The sequence below is a fragment of the Odocoileus virginianus genome, chromosome 14 (assembly GCF_023699985.2).
Source record: "Odocoileus virginianus isolate 20LAN1187 ecotype Illinois chromosome 14, Ovbor_1.2, whole genome shotgun sequence".
Lineage (NCBI taxonomy): Eukaryota > Metazoa > Chordata > Mammalia > Artiodactyla > Cervidae > Odocoileus > Odocoileus virginianus.
The window spans coordinates 54,287,513-54,304,847 of record NC_069687.1 but is presented as its reverse complement, the minus strand read 5'-3'; the positions used below and the strand labels follow the sequence as shown (position 1 = coordinate 54,304,847).

The window sequence follows — 17,335 nt, the reverse complement described above, 5'->3', positions numbered from 1 at the left end:
TCTCAAATGTCAGCTCTTCATCAAACATCAAGCTGGAAATAATTTTTCACCTATGTTCCCAGAGTATAAGTACACTTGATGATCAGGGTGGGTGGGGGTGATTACACTGTGATATGAAGTCATATCAAGTGCTAAGTCACTTCAGTCATGTGACCCCATGTATTGCAGCCCACCAGGCTCCTCTGTCCATGAGATTTTCCAAGCGAGAATACTGGAATGGGTTGCCACTTCCTTCTCCAGGGGATCTTCCCCACCCAGGTGATTGAACCTGGGTCTCCTGCACTGCAGGCAGACTCTTTACCATCTGAGCCCCCAGGGAAGCACTGTTATGTCTCCTCCACTAAATCTAAGTGCTATGAGGATAGGGAAGATGTTCAGTTTATATTTATTTCTCTTCCATACCTGGCACAGAGCACTGTATTCAGCAGGTGACCAAAGGTTTGAAGCCTAGCTTCTTATGTCATTTTTTTTTTCCTAGCAAAGCTTTCTTATTTTAGAAGACTACAACAAAGTTTCTCACAAAGCTTGTTTTCCTTTTGGTGAAGCACATAGTATTAAAATTTTTAGATGCAGCATTTGTTTGCGACAAATGTGGGGCTAACAATAGTTGTCAGGTAAGGTCTATGGAATAGTGCAATAAACTATTGATACTAGTGTGCTTAACTAACTCCCAAATTTCCTAGTTGGGGTTAATAGAATCTGCCTTATGCTAAAGGCAGAACAGAATTAGTTTACCTAATAGGTAATACCAAATGTATTAGAAAGATCCTAAATGCTATTTGCTCACTTCTCATTTTTAAAGAAATGTCACTTTCAAAAGTTCAGAATTTTATGAAAATTTTTTAGCTGAAGTTGGTTGGCAAAGTCTACACTAAAGATTATGTCTATATTTAATGTTAATTGAAAAAGCAAAATTGTTACTATGATTATAAGAACAGAATATTATATATAAATGAAGAGAAGTATAAATGAAAGAGAAAACTGGTTAATGAAGAACCAATTACTTTTTGCTGTGGTAGAATTGTGGGTTTCTTCCTTTCTTCTTGGGGAGTATGTTACTTTTATGTTATTTATGGAATTATTAGCAATTTAAAAAAATTTGCAATTCACCCATAATATTGGTGTGATAAAACTACTTGACAAGTACCCTCATGTACCACTATATTTCAACAAAGAAAACTTAAAAATAGTTTAGTATGGGCTTTCCTAGGAACCGATTACAGGAAAAAAAGACCAACCTACATATTTGTTTTTAATTTTCCAAACTACTTTTTCTAATAAAATAGTTAGCAGTCTCCCCTCATACTATGAATGAAATCTTTCCCAGCAAAATAATAAATTAAGACTATTTAAGTACAGAGCTATACTGTAATTAATCAATGATATCTTGTTAATAATAAAAAAAGGTAGAACAAATATGTATTATCCTAATTCTCCTATCCCTCCCCACAAAGAAACATCAACTCTTTAAACATCTAATAATCTCCTTGATGAGACTGAATCCTCCCACCAAATACTGATATGTATACACTTCACTACATATTCAATGTTCCACTTGCAACTCTGGTTGGAATGCCTTCACTGCTCTGACACTACATTTCCAGCACCTATTACTTCTACACTCTGAGGCAGTTCTCTTTCTTTACTATGAAGCTTTCTTAAGACTACTCCAAAATCTCATTCCCAGAGTTCCTGTATCACATCTTTTTGTACCAGTCTTTCTAGTCTCACCATACACTATACTAGTAACTTTTTTATTTTATGCACTTTTTTCTTTTCTCCTGATAGGTTTTTACTTCAAGGTTAGGTTCCTTATCTTAGATGTTTTAGTATGCCCAGTTGTAGCACAAACTTTATAGTGAATAAAAACTCTGAGATGCTGATGGTAAAAATAATATTATCAAATTTGACATGAGACTACAAATTTCTTATCACCTGGTTTTGGGTAATAGACATAATTTGCATTTCAAAATGCTATATTTGAATATCTCTTGAGTTTATCATTATGATCTGAAACACATTATTTTACAGGGTAAGAGGCCCATTAGGAAATCTGTTTTTTCTGGAATTCTAGATACCAGAATAAAACAAAATTTTGTAAAAGAAATTCAAGCAATAAAACCTTTTCCTTATGACAAATTCTGTTCTATATCTTTTGTTAGAACAGAAGATAATCTTCTATTCTAAAAGTTACTCCTTTCTATATTTTTGCCAAATTTGTTTCTCCTAAGGAGACGTTCAAATCATTCACTAAACTTAGCAATCTCACACTGACTTTTCAGGACAAAGAATTTAATGTATTGAGTTCTACTTAATATTTTTCTATATAAATATTAAATATTTTTTGAAGGTTTAGATTTACTACTTCAATTTTTATAATATCACAACCACATTTATAAATATTTAACAGATTGCTAATGTTTTTAGACAGGAACAACAACTATTAAATGGAAGCACAGGGTCGTCATTTAATGAAAGGAGGTAAAAGCCTCAAAGTTAATGAGAATAAAAATCAAGGCATATTGATTCCATGTAAATTGAAAACAGCAGATTAAAAGAGATCTACAGTGAAATTAATCACTTGTGATTTAACTTTATGCTCATTTTCCACAAGTAATTTGTAGTCATATCAGCAATTTACTCTGATATGAAAAGAAATATAATACATGAGAATTTTAGTCAGGTAAGATCTTAATGTTGAACATGAAATCCCATTAAGTGCTCCACACTTACCTCTGCATTGTAAAATTTGGTTTTCACATCCAATGGTTTGAGAACCTAGTTGAATAAAGCATACCAATCAAAGAAGATTATTATCATTTGACCATTTATTTTGCTTATTTGTTTTAAATCTTGGGTTTAAGCTTGTCAAAGGCATTTTCCAATTTTAATTGTAACAGACTTTTCAAATGGGTATGCAATATTCTTGTAAAAACAAAAACAAACAAAAACAATCCCAAAGGAATTTTTAAAAAAAGCTACCATAATTTCTTGACTGGGTGACAATTACATGAGTTATATGGATTTGTCCTTCACAGTATTTGCTAAACTGAACACATATGTATGTATGTTTGTGTATTTTTCTCTATATCAAAATAAGCAATCAAACCTTTCATTTTCTTTTAAAAGGCATGCAAAATCTTAAAGAGATGAGTGATAACAAAAGCAATAACAACAAAGCAATAGCAATTTTTTTCTTCCTATCAACAGTACTTTTTCTTCCACATACAGAGGAATGAAAAATATATATAGTGTCATATCTAGATCTACATAACTGTATATGGTCATCTCATTTCCCTATCTATACACACAGATGTGTTAAAACAGTGGTTTTATTCTTTGATTATGGACTTTGAAAACTGCATATAAATAAAAACTTCTAACTGCAATTTCAGTGACTCATGATTTCTCTGAAGGAAGCTTGGTCCACTTAACCCAAATCAATAATCCTTCATTTAAATATGTCTTTAGAAATCTGATATTATTTACACTTATTTTGTCTGGATTTTCCAGTCATTTTATCCATCTTCTGGATTTTTGCCTTTTGTCAAGGCATGAAAACCAAACAATTTTTTTAAAAATAAAAACATTATACTGCCAATGATAATTTCTGTTTTTATTTAACTTAGTCTGACTTTAGGTTGCTAGTAACATGATAAATTCAAAAACATTAGGGTATTTGCTTTATTTGGAGTCTGTTTTTACTGCAGATAAATAGGTGTTAATTTCCTGGGGGCAGGGGTAAGGCATCTATACACAATTTACCACCATCAGATTTAATACCTGAAACTTGAAGAATTTTCTAAAATACATTTTTTCTCCACCCTGAGTTGTGTAACTCACTGCACACACCAAGCTGAAACAGAAAGATGTATTAATGATTTCTGAATCATTTTCAATTTTGTTTCTTAATAGTTAACCTACTACATTTCAACTCTATCAACAAATCTGGAAAATATACCAATGATGTGAAAGTGTAGTCAAATGAGCCTAGAGCAGGAAAAAAAGTTTCAGTACATATAGATATAATTCCATGAACAAGAAAGCTATGATTAGTAAAATAAGATACACCATTTTTAAAGCTGGAAGTCAGAAAGTGACTTTTTTTTCTTCAAAAAGTGAAGCATGATCCAAAATAAATACCAGGATAACTAAACAGTTGAATATTAAAAATAAGTTCACATAAACTAGCAGAAAATACAAATTTTTAAATAATTCCAAGATGAGGAAAGCCTTTTTAATATAAATCCAATGGAAAGGATAACCTCTACAAATTTACAAACTGGATAAATCAAAGACATGAAAACAAAATTTTAAAAAGGACAACATATTGGGATAAAAGGCTTCTAACAATATCAAGCTTTGTAGGCATAACGTTGATATCTCACTCAAAATAGGAGAAAAGAATATATATATAAATCACAGTAGCATGATTTACTAACAAAAATGTGAAAATATTTACCCTTACAAGTAGTCAAAGAAACAAATTACAAAAAAAAAAAAAAAAGAAACAAATTACAATAATGAGGTAAGATTTTTCCCCACCTTAGGATCTGGCAAAAATTCTTTCCAAGAAATAACAGGGTTGTTGAAGGTTTAGAGAAACTGACTCTCTTTCTACTGCTACTGGTTATAAAAATTGAGAAAACAATCCTTCAGGAAAGGAGTCTTAAAAATGTTTATACGCTCCTATAGTAAACCCATTTGAAGCAATCTATCACAGGAAATATTAAGGTGTTCATCACTGTGTTATTTATACACTGAACAGGTGGAAATAATCTAAAATTTAACATCAGAGTAAACAAATTACAGTACATGGTCCAAGAGTGTAGATAAAATCATTTTAAGAAAAATCTTTTCAAAAATTACTGACTCAAGTGGGAAACTGTTTTTGGTGCATTAAAAAAGATTAAGCCATAGATAATTTTATCAAAATTTTATAAAATATTATTTACTTATACATATCTGTTATATATGCACATAAAAAGACTGAAGTATACCAGTATTTTAATAGTGGTTATGCTAGGTGGTGACATTATAGGTAATTTAATTTCTCTCTTATATCTATCTGTACCTAGTACTAAACTAGGTGCTAGGGATTTAGAGTTGATCAAAACTCAATACCTGCTCTCCTAGTGCTCTCGGTTGGAAACAAAGTACAGATTTTGAAGCTAGATTTGAGCTCCATGCCGTTATTTACCAGCTATTTAATTCTACAAGAGTCTCGTTTTCTGTAAAATGGGGATTTTACACATTTATTATCGTTCAAATAAACTCAATTTCAACAAATGTTGACCATTATTTCTCTGCTAAATTCTGAGGATACAGCCGACTTTGTGCAGTTCATACTTTGATCACCAGGCACTCAGTGAGTGATTTCAAGTACAAAAGACATAGAATATTTGAAGAAGTAGAATTAAACTAAACAAAATGACACAGGTAAGAGAAGGATACATTTCAAGTTGTGGAGGAATTCAGAGGTAAAAGAATCCAACATAACTGCAGTGTAAAGCTGTGATGTGTAAAGTATGTGTAAAGTATGATGAAAGGTGGACTAGAGTATTTGGTAAGGATTAGGTATGGAGAGCTCTGCAAAACCTATATAAAGTTAGAATTTCCTAAGGGTAATGGGAGCTCACTGAAGTGTCAGGTGACTGATTCAAGATCACATAGTTAAATAAAGGATCGAGCTAACATCTGAATTCCAGAAAATCTGACACCAAAGCTTATACCAACCACAGAATATATATTAGTGTTAGTTGCTCAGTCATGTCCAACTTTATGCGATCCCATGGATTGCCTCCTCTGTTCATGGGATTCTCCAGGCAAGCCAACTGGAGTGAATTGTCACTCCCTTCTCCAGAGGATCTTTCAGACCCAGGAATCGAACCTGGATCTCCTGCATTGCGGGCAGACTCTTTACGGTTTGATCCACCAAGGAAGCCCAGAATATATTTCAGAAAGTGCCTAAACAGAGCCTGTCACTAAAATGAATTAAACGATAGACAGTATCACATGAACTGCTTTAACACAAGAAAGAGAAACAGAAATGGTGATGTAACAAGAGATGGAGAGAGCTGCTGAGAGGTAATTAACAAGAATAGGACTTTGTGAATCAACTATATGTGGGAGTGTTAAGGCATATAGAGAAGTCTAAAATTACTTTAGGTGGCTCTGAAATGTTCATTTTCACCTCTCAGACAAAGAAAAACAGAGCATTCACATTCAAATACCTATACAGGCCAAGGATACAGACTTTGACATTTCTTTTTCCCTCATAGTTTGTTTTATTTTGGTTCACTACTTTTGAACTCTCAGGATAGAGTGTATTTATATAGTTAAACCCAGAACTGAAAAGCTGTGAATTTAAAAATAAACGTTATTAACATCAGTTGTTAGCATTCCAAAAGAGTAAACATACTTTTAGAGTACCACCTGGGTTTTAAAGGTTTGCAGCATGGATTTTTATTTTTCAGTCAGATTGCAGATGCAAAAATAAAACTACAGATAAATGAAGAGTTTCTTTTCCCTTACACAATAAATATTTTGTTTAAAGTCTGTTTCTGGCAAACATATAAACATGGCACATAAAACTCCTTCTGAAGTAGTATTTCAGGCTTGATAATAAGTGGAAATAAAGCAAAAATTTCAAATAAAGGCTTTTATAAGTAAAAGCCTTTGAAATGTAGTAAAATTAATTCTTACATGTGTGTTCCAATTTCCTTTACTTCATGGTGTATGACATCATCAATACAACAATCGGGTTTAAGTTCGGCCACTGCAGCGTTAGAGGCTGAAAGATTCAAACGCTGAGAACTTGTCTGAAGATCAGCCTTGAAAGAAAGAGAGAATAAAATACAAGTGAACTTGGTTACCTACAGGCTGTGGGTGAGCATGGGTAGAAGGAACAGGGGAACAGGAACAAAGCAGTAGGGATGAAAGGAGAGCGACACTTCTCTGTACACATCTCTCTGTATAGATGTCACATTTCTCTGATGCTTAGAAAAGAGTAATGGTTCAGACAAATGCACACCTGAAAATAAATAAAATCAGCCATGAAGTTGGGGGAAATCCAAAATGGAATCCATACAGCATCAAATGAACTTGACTCTACTGCAAATGAATACAACCACACCAAGAGTAAAGGAAAAGTAAGAACCAATTAAGTTTGGCAAACAAAAACTAAAAACAAAAAGAATGGCACGCAAATGTTTTACTCTTGAACATCTGCTTTTTGGCAGGGGTACCTGTAGATTAGCAATTCTAAAACTTTTATTTGTATACCAGGATTAAACAAAAAATATACACATTATGGGTAGCAAGAGACAGGTTTCTGATCTTTGGAGACAAAAAAGTACAAATAAGAATAGTGAGAAGGCTACAATGACACCTTTGGTACTGGACTGGAATTTGGGGCATCCATATGAACCTATGGTTTTAAAATTTATATATATACAGATGGATATTACAGGAACATATACAGATGTGTACACATGTGTTAGTATATAGCACTAAAAGGTAAACAGTCATTCAAAACAACATTAGATGTCAGAAACCAACTGATTTGTAGAAGTAGAGATCAACATTCAAGTCCTCAACTAAGAAAGAACCAACTTCTCTAACTTAGCAACCTGCCTCCACTAAGTTACTTTCCACCATATTCCCTGCTAATTTCTTTTGTAACATTTATTACCATCTATAATTACCTTATGATTTTTTGTCCACCTGTTTCCTTCCATCTCCCCTACCAAAAATGTAAGGTCTATTGAGGTGGGAACCTCTTGTCTTCTCTTCTTCACTGCTATAACAGTGAACTGGTGCCTGGCACACAGTAAGTAATTAATAAATGTTTGTCAAATAATTAAATTATGATAAAACTTCAAGGCAAATGTCAAGAAAAATACAGATAAAGCAAAGGTCATATTAAGTCACAGGGAGTGGAAGTGGTTTTGTCTTTAAGAGCTAAGACTTTTAAAAGATTTTGTTTAAAAAAATTCAGTTAAGGTTTTGGCTGTAAATTCTAACCAAACATTCTTAATGCAGGCACTTCAAAGTGGGATATTTATTATATCCCTCTCTTTTGTTATTATATTCAGTTACTAAACAGTAATAGTAGCTCACATTTATTGGGCCCCTACCATGTGCAAGGCCCCGTTCTAAGCACATTACTCATTTGATGCCTGCTACAAGCTTCAACAGTATGTGAACTGAGACCTTTCCGATGTACAAGCTGGATTTAGAAAAGGCAGAGGAAACAGAGATCAAATTGCCAACATCCGCTGGACATAAAAAAAGCAAGGGAATGCCAGAAAAACATTTACATCTGCTTCACTGACTATGCTAAAGCCTTTGACCGTGTGGATCACAACAAACTGGAAAATTCTTAAAGAGATGGGAATACCAGACCACCTGATCTGCCTCCTGAGAAATCTGTATGCATGTCAAGAAGCAACAGTTAGAACCAGACATGGAACAACAGACTGGTTCAAAATTGGAAAAGGAGTACATCAAGGTGTATACTGTCACCCTGTTTATTTAACTTATATGCAGAGTGCATCATGTGAAATGCCAGGCTAGAGCAATCACAAGATGGAATCAAGATTGCTGTGAAAAATGTCAACAACATCAGATATGCAGATGATACCACCCTAATGGCAGAAAGTGAAGAGAAACTAAAGAGTCTCTTGCTTAAGGTGAAAGAAGAAAGTAAAAAAGCTGGCTAAGTGTACAAATCACTGATGGCATGTGGTAAGGATGTGCTTTCACACTTGTTACCATGTATTAAAATTTGCAAAGTGTAGATTATACAGCTAATCAGGTACGTACCAGGCACTGATGTGCTAATACACTGATCAGGTTTATGCAACAAGCTTTAGTTGTGTTCTTGTTAATCCTCTAACGTTGTTGGTTTCTAGTTTGTAATTAATGACACAGTTGATATTCACTATTAGTTATAGCAACATACTGTGACTTTTAATTAGACAGTCATGCAGATTTATTGCTCTAAGAATGAAATTCTGTCTTTTGACACCATAGTGCCCTTTCTATGGTTTTTTTTAAAACTTAATATTCTTCTTGGCCTTATCCTATTTAAATCCCTATGCAATTAATGTTTTATATCTGCATTGTTTTTTTTAAAAATAGATGTTATATAAGTGATTCTCATATGTAGCACCTATATTGCTTTTCCAATAAAAAAAAACATTAGAAAAAAAAAAAAAGCTGGCTTAAAACTCAACATTCTAAAAACTACAATCATGGCATCTGGTCCCATTACTTCATGGCAAACAGATGGGGAAAAAATGGAAACAGTGGCAGATTTTATTTTCTTGGGCTCCAAAATCACTGCAGATGGTGACTGTAGCCATGAAATTAAAAAGATGCTTACTTCTTGGAAGAAAAGTTATGACAAACCTAGACAGCATATTAAAAAAGCAGAGACATCAGTTTGTTGACAAAGGTCTGTACCATCAAAGCTATGGTTTTTCTAGTAGTCATGTACAGATGTGAGAGTTGGATCATGAAGAAGGCTGAATGCAGAAGAATTGATGCTTTCAAGCTGTGGTACTGGAGAAGACTCTTCAGAGTCCCTTGGACAGCAAGATCAAACCAATCAATCCTGAAGGAAATCAACCCTGAATATTCATTTAGGAAGAACTGATGACTGAAGCTGAAGCACCAATACTTTGGCCACCTGATGCAAAGAGCTGACTCACTGGAAAAGACCCTGATGATGGGAAAGATCGTGGGCAGGAGGAAAAGGTGGCAACAGACAATGAGATGTTTGGATCGCATCACTGAATCAACAGACATGCTAATGCTGCTGCTAAGTCGCTTCAGTCATGTCCAACTCTGTGCGACCCCATAGACGGCTGCCCACCAGGCCCTGCCGTCCCTGGGATTTTCCAGGCAAGAACACTGGAGTCGGTTGCCATTTCCTTCTCCAATGCATGAAAGTGAAAAGTGAAAGTGAAGTCGCTCAGTCGTGTCCGACTCCTCGTGACCCCACAGACTGCAGCCCACCAGGCTCCTCTGTCCATGGGATTCTCCAGGCAAGAATACTGGAGCGGGGTGCCATTGCCTTCTCCATCAACGGACATGAATTTGAGCAAATTCCAAAAGGTAGTGTAGGACACAGAAGCCTGGCGTCCTGCAGTCCTTGGGTCGTTGCAAATAGTGGGACACAAGTTAGTGACTGAATAAACCCTGAAGCATGTAATTGTACCATCCCTGTTTTACATACAAGTGAAAAAACACAGAAAGAACAACTCCCCATAGGTTATACAACTAATAAGAAATGAAACTTAAATCCAGAATTCTTTAACATTTTAGGCATTAAAGAAGGAGGAGGGAAAGAAAAGAAAACAGTCAAACCCATGGGCTTTCTGTCCAATTTGTTTCCCTATGTATTATCTGTTAAACATTAATCATAACTACAGTATGTATTTTATATATATAGGTAAACACTTTCACCTTTTTCCTTTTCCATGTTATAACTGCTGCACTTAACATTTATTTCCTAATTACCATCAGGACTTTTCCAGGAATTGGAGATAAAGCAGTGAACAAAAGAGACCAAAATCTCTGTTCCTATGGAATTTAAATGTTTGGGGAAGATAATACAGAGTAAAGGAGGAATGGCTGGCTGGCTTGAGGAAGGGGAATACAATTACAGGGTAGGTTTCATGCTCCAAATTGGTTTTTGGATGAACAGGATTTAAAAAGGGATGTTTTCTCTTCTTTACCACTATAACACAGAGCCTGGCACACAGTATGCAATTAATAAGTGTTTGTCAAATAATGAATGAAATTATGATAAAACTTCAAGGCAAATGTCAAGAAAAATACAGAGAAAGCAAAGATCACATTAAGTCATGGGGCGTGGCAGTGGTTTTGTCTGTAAGAGTTAAGACTTTTAAAAAGATTTTGTTTAAAAAAAAAAATCAGCAAGCTTTCTGCAGTAAATTCTAACCTAATATTTCTTAATTCAGGGACTTCAAAGTGGGGTATGTATTAGTATTGTCTCTTTTGTTATTATAAATGCCATGTGAATACAGATTTGACAATGAATTTTTTTCTTTTTCATGCTCTTTCTCTTTGTGAATATATCCAAGGTGTTTAACTGAGCTAGCATATTCTATCTCTTGATTCTCAAAACTGTAAGATTCTTCTAACTGGCTTATTTCCTACAAACCAGCCCATACAATGCTTTTGTGTCAGCCTTCCAACACGAACCTCTGCTCAAAAGTCTCCACTGATTGCACACTGTCTTACCTCAGCCTTAGTCTGGCTTTTAAGATGCTCACTTACTGTATGGTTACTGCCGATCTATCTGTACAACCTTACTTGCTCTTACTAAGTGAATTCTGTTCACTGCTGCAAGAACACATTACATATTCCTATGTTTCTGCTTCCAATCACCATGCCCCTCTTCTGTCTTGTCTTGGAAACCCTGCCATTCTGTCAGCACCCTGTGCTCCCCCTCCTTCAACAGCCCTCCCCGAATGATGCGATCTCCAGTGATGGTCTTTCCTCTTTCAAACTTTATTACGTTAATCATAAATCATTAACAGAAATTTAAGTGCTAATTACCTTTGGTATATTTTCTCATCCAAGCTATCACAAACTTTGAGGATAAAGAATAATGATTCTATGCATAGCATATCTTATAACTTAGGGTGTTCAATTAATGCTTGCTGTTAATAACAATTAAAAAGTCAGTATCAAACATGTATTTTAATGAAGTCTCAAAATATAAGAATAGAAATTAAAAAGTAAAAAAAAAAAATTATCCCCAAAAAGAATGCCACTTACTTTAACCAATATATCTTTTACAACTTGATTGCTATCATTATGGACGCTGATATAACTGGAAAAGGTCTCTCCCAAAAATATATTCCTGTGAAATAAAATAAATTTTTACACAGAAATCCATTCAAGTTTTATCACAAATATTCTAATTATGCACCACTGAGAATATCAAAGGAGAAGTTACTTAAGGATAGTAATCCCTTCATGGATTACAGCCTTGTCATGGCAGAGTGGCTTCCATAACTCAGGTGAAATACTATTTCAATATTTCTTCATTTACACTAGGCTGCTCACTCATTATCTAGTGCAATTCAAAATACAGATTTAATCTATAAAGCATAACTTGACTCTCAACTACTGCCCAAACTAACAGCCCTCCTAAAAATAAGTCACTGAAATCAGATCCACGTTAAAAGTCTTAAGATTTGTTAATAAGGAGGCTACAAAAGGCAATATTTGAAATAACTTATGCCCTGAATCTAGAAGGGATCGAGTTATTGATCTCAGAGTAGTTTTACCAATTTATTTTATTTTTCTAACTTATTCTAATTAAAATGACTAGTGGCATTACTTTATAAGTAGTGACTTTATAGGAGCTTATAAGCTCAGTCATGTCCAACTCTTTGCGACCCCATGTCCTACGCAGTCCATGGAAGTCTCCAGGCCAGGATACTGGAGTGGGGAGTCGTTCCCTTCTCCAGGGGATCTTCCCAACCCCGGGATCAAAGCCAGGTCTCCTCCAATGCAGGTGGACTCTTTACCAGCTGAGCCACAGGGAAGCCCAAGAGTGTTGGAGTGGGCGGCCTATGCCTTTTCCAGTGGATCTTCCCGACCCAGGAACTGAACAGGGGTCTCCTGCGTTGCAGGCAGATTCTTTACCAGCTGAGCTACCAGGGAAGCCTCAGTATATATTATATATAATGCATATTAACATATAAATGTATGTAGGTTTATATACAAATATTTTAATATGAACATTTTTTACATGAATATATTTCTAAGCTCTCAAGACACTAATCAATGACCAAATTCTATAAACCTTTAAAAATTATCTTGGTTGCAAAAAGAGTGGAACCAAGGGCTTTTACCTCAGTAATAATCTAAAATAAGAGAATAACAAAGAGCAAGAGAAGGAATAAAACATTTAGAGTTCCTAATAAGCTGACAAGTCCAATAACTTATGTTGGTAAAGGGCCGTGAAGGTGAAGAAAAGAGCTGATTTTGGAAGACACTGAGATGGAACCCTTTAAAATGAAAGGAATACACGGGCATTTAAAAAGCTCTATAGGCTTGTCTACTGGCTCAGTTGGTAAAGAATCTGCCTGCAATGCAGGAGATGCAGGCTCAATCCCTGGGTAGGGAAGATATCCTGGAGAAGGAAATGGCAACCCACTCCAATAATTTTGCCTGGAAAATCCCATGAACAGAGGAGCCTAGAGCCACAGTCCATGGGGTCACAAACTGGACTTAGCAACTAAACCACCACCACCAAAGAAGAAAGTTAAAATTCTACCACCTTAGAATCCACTATTAATACTTTGGTATGCATTTATTAAAAAAAAAAAAAAAACCAGAATCACATAGTACAATTTCAACCAATTAAATGTATCATGAGCATTTTTCCATCCTTTAGTTATCTTTTGAAAACATGATTTGTGATGGCTTCAGAGTGCTACTGTATTTCAAATGTGAGCATACGATTCTTACCCAAAATTCTGTGGTAAGGTCAACATTTCTCCCAACATTAAAATTTCTGCACCATTTACAGTTGAAGGATCATCTCTCATAAGTTGGTTAAAGAGATCTCCTGTAGAAAGAGAAAAACATCAAATTCTAACATTGACCTTGTAAATAACTTATTTATGTGAAGAAATCGTTTTGAGAGATATTTTAAAAAATAATCTCACAGCAAAAATTATATTTAAAAAAACCTAATTTCTAATCTTCATTACAACAATGCACACCAAAAAATTCTGTTTCTACAGAAAATGAACACTTTACGGACAAAGGAAAATGTAGGTCATGAGATATAAAATACAGAAGCTCCAATAATTTTAAACAAAGGGAATGCTAACATACATTGATGGAACATGTGAGGATAAACAAATTTTAATAGCATTAATACAAGAAATGTGTTTTTACTAAAACTAAAAGTGTCTGTTGCCATGGGATATCAATAGTATCTTGATTTATAGATTATGAGTGAGACTTACTGCTCAGATGGCCATATTTACATGCATAAAAACAAGCAATGAAGGATACAGCAGTCAATGTAAGATTGGCAAGGCTAGGCTTATTCCCAAGGTAATGCAACTCTTTCCTAGGTACAAGAAGAATAAAGTGTCATACCAGGTAAGTCTTTCTCTTCACATGTTACTGGAATATTGGTGAATAAAGTAGGCTTGGTCAACCGCATTACTGTCAATTAGAAAAGTAGGGAAAAAAAGAAAGAAAGTATTAATATTTTATTCCAGTGTTCCCAAGTTGAATCTATGATATTAATCAATTTTATACTACAGTAAAATATAATCTAAATACTACCTAAACTTAGTATAATATTATTTCCCAAGATTACTATACAGCAATAATTCACTCAAAATGTTAATATGTAACAAGAAGAATTTTATATATGACAAAAACAATTTTGCTTTTACTTACAATCTAAAGAATTATAAAAACCATATGCAAATGTAGTATGTCTCATTATACAAAAAGGAGAAAATAAAAGAACTTGAAAACTTCAGGTGCAATAGGAGGACAGACTTTAAAAAGAGCCTGAGTGGCTTCACTGTGAACAATGCCAACAAATTATCACTAACCAACATTAGTCTGACAGGGAAAAACGTTAGGATGTGCCATTTTGAATATGAAACAACACTTTTACGCCAAAAGGATTTTTGTAAACTTTATCCATGTGTTATAATCATGGATCACTGAGGTTCAGTAAGTAGCCCTTTAAGTAATATTAATTCTCTGTAAACATTATGAAAGTATCAGTAAATGTGTAGGTTTATAGAATTCCAACCAAAACTAGTATTTGTCTGTGGAAAATAACAAAACGTATCTAAAGTTTATCTAGAAAAACAAAAGTAAGCTATAGAAATTCATAGGAAACAATGAGAAAAAAATGGACATAATAGCAAAACATGTGAGTCCATAATCAACTAATAGGCTTATTAACATAAGACTATACAGATATGTTAGAAAATTTTAAGAAGCCAAACCAATCAATACTAATAGTATTAGGAAACTGGCTCACTATCTGGGAAAAATGAAATTTAGTTTACATTTTAAATATCAAATACTGTTATGTATCAAATAATAGACAAAAATTAAGTAATAGAGAACCAGAAAAAGTGAAAATTTATTACACCTAATCTAGCAAGGATAGGACATTCTAATTAAAAAATCTTTTCAATTATTTCCAAAAGATTACTTTTCACCACATCAAAATAAAGACAAATATATAGAAGTAAAAATCATACAAACTCTATTACAGAAAATGAATCCTAGAACTTTTATTAAAATGTTCATTCAAATCTAAAACCCAAAACTTTATTGACCTAGGAGCTTCCCTGGTGGCTCAGTGGTGAAGAATTCAGCTGCCAAGGCAGGAGACATCGGTTCAATACCTGATCTGGGAAGATCCCATATTCCATGGAGTGACTAAGCCTATGTGCCACAACTACTGAGCCTGTGCTCTAGAGAACTGCAGCCACAACTACTGAGGCCGCCGCGCATCTCTCATAGCACCTTATATTTATCATGAACTATGTTTACTCACTTATTAGTTTATAGCACTCCTATTCAAACTCCTTGTAGTTTAAGCTCTTATGTATCATGTTCAGTTTCGTAGCCTTGCCACAGGTTCTTGCAGAATTAGCACCTCATGCCTAATCCTCACATAAGTGGTATTTTTGAAGATTTAACTTTCATGAATTGAGGCCATTAAACAATGTTATATTGAATAGATGGCTGCTGAGATAGTAAAAAAAAAAAAGCTAACCTTAAAATTTCTAAAGCCACTTGTGTAGTTGATATTTACTGAACATTTACTAGTGCCAGACTTCATGCTAAATACAATGTACTGACACATTTAATTCTCAAAACTATAAGGTTGAAATTATCATTATCCTCCTATAACAGATAAGGATGGTGCCTTGAGAAGGTAATTTATATATAAAAGATTATAAAGCAGATAGATGCCAGAACTAGACTCTGATGACTTCATTCTGCTCGAAAATAATTTTCCCTATTAGTAATTATAAGCCCAGGGTCATAAACCTGGAATGTCAAGCTTTATTAGAAACATCTCATGGGAATTCAAAGTCCATCTCTCTCTCAGAACATTAACGAGTTGCACATCAGTGACATGGAAAAGAAGTGAATGGGGAAGTGTTTCAAACCTCTTTCACTCTTACTTTTAACTAGGAAAACAGATTAAAACCTGAAGAGGATACAGGCATTTGATTTACATTTGATTAGGAAACTCAGATTTCAGCTAAAATTTTCCAAAAAAAAAAAAAACAACTTTTAAAAGTCTTCAATAAATTAAAATATTAAAAAAAGGTTGGCTTGATGTTATTAATTAATGAATGTGGCTAGTTCAACTTGCATATACATTCATCTTGGCCAGAACATTAAAAAAAATTATGTCGAATCCTTAGAATTCTTACCATATTTAGTTTTACTTGTCTAGTTCCTGAAGGCATTCAATTTTGTGAACCTTGGAATAATCTGGGATATTTTGAGCAGATTAAATAAGTGAATCATGCAGGAACACATCTGAGAAATTCATGTGATACCCTTCACATCTGTTTTCTTGGAATGAATTACATTCATTACATTGACAGAGAAAAATAAAATTATGGTATTGTTGCCTCTTTCCTAGAGAGTAAATGCTTTGGGATTCTCCGGGCCAGAATACTGTAGTGGGTAGCCGCTCCCTTCTCCAAGGGATTTTCCCAACCCAGAAATCGAACCAGGGTCTCCTGCACTGTAGGCAGATTCTTTCCCAGCTGAGCTAACAGGGAAGCCCTAAATGCTTTGGCATTTCACCAAATGCCCTCAGATCCGCCTTCCTGTACATGTTTTTGTTTCCTCAATTTATTCCCATTGATGACTTAACAGTGGAACCTACAAATATTGCTGAGCCGTACTATCAGTGCTAGAATCATCAGTCCCAAGGCTTTAAATACTCTTAAAAAGGCTTCAAAGATGTGGCAGTGCACTCTCAAACCTTTGTCTAGGAAGATGAGAAATGAATTGCTTCTTCCTTTAAGATGACATTATTTGCAGTAAAACTCATTTTCCCAGTTCTGATTCACCTTTTCATTGTTTCTCAAAAGGGAAGAAAGCAATTTATATAGAGTAAATTAGAGAAATTTACATCTGCCACATAAGACGAAGAAGCTCTTTTTAATGTGATTCTTGAATTAAAAAGCTGCTCATAAGAAGCTCGTAAGAAAATATTCCTAAGAATATTTCAGTTCTGTGTATTATCATTTTAAAATAATAACAATGT

General features: G+C 34.3%; 1 protein-coding gene across 5 annotated transcripts in view; it reads right to left on the bottom strand.

Moving 5' to 3' along the window:
- Positions 1-17,335, bottom strand: part of TRAPPC13 (trafficking protein particle complex subunit 13) — a 33,383-nt gene that overhangs the window by 9,765 nt on the left and 6,283 nt on the right. For all 5 annotated transcript variants that reach the window (XM_020910362.2, XM_020910363.2, XM_020910364.2 and 2 more), the window contains exons 2-7: positions 14,161-14,229; positions 13,519-13,618; positions 11,815-11,899; positions 6,706-6,833; positions 3,784-3,856; positions 2,734-2,778 (exon numbers count right to left, since the gene is read on the bottom strand). In XM_020910362.2, coding sequence (XP_020766021.1) covers positions 2,734-2,778; positions 3,784-3,856; positions 6,706-6,833; positions 11,815-11,899; positions 13,519-13,618; positions 14,161-14,229 — 500 coding nt within the window. The remainder of the gene's footprint in view (positions 1-2,733; positions 2,779-3,783; positions 3,857-6,705; positions 6,834-11,814; positions 11,900-13,518; positions 13,619-14,160; positions 14,230-17,335) is intronic.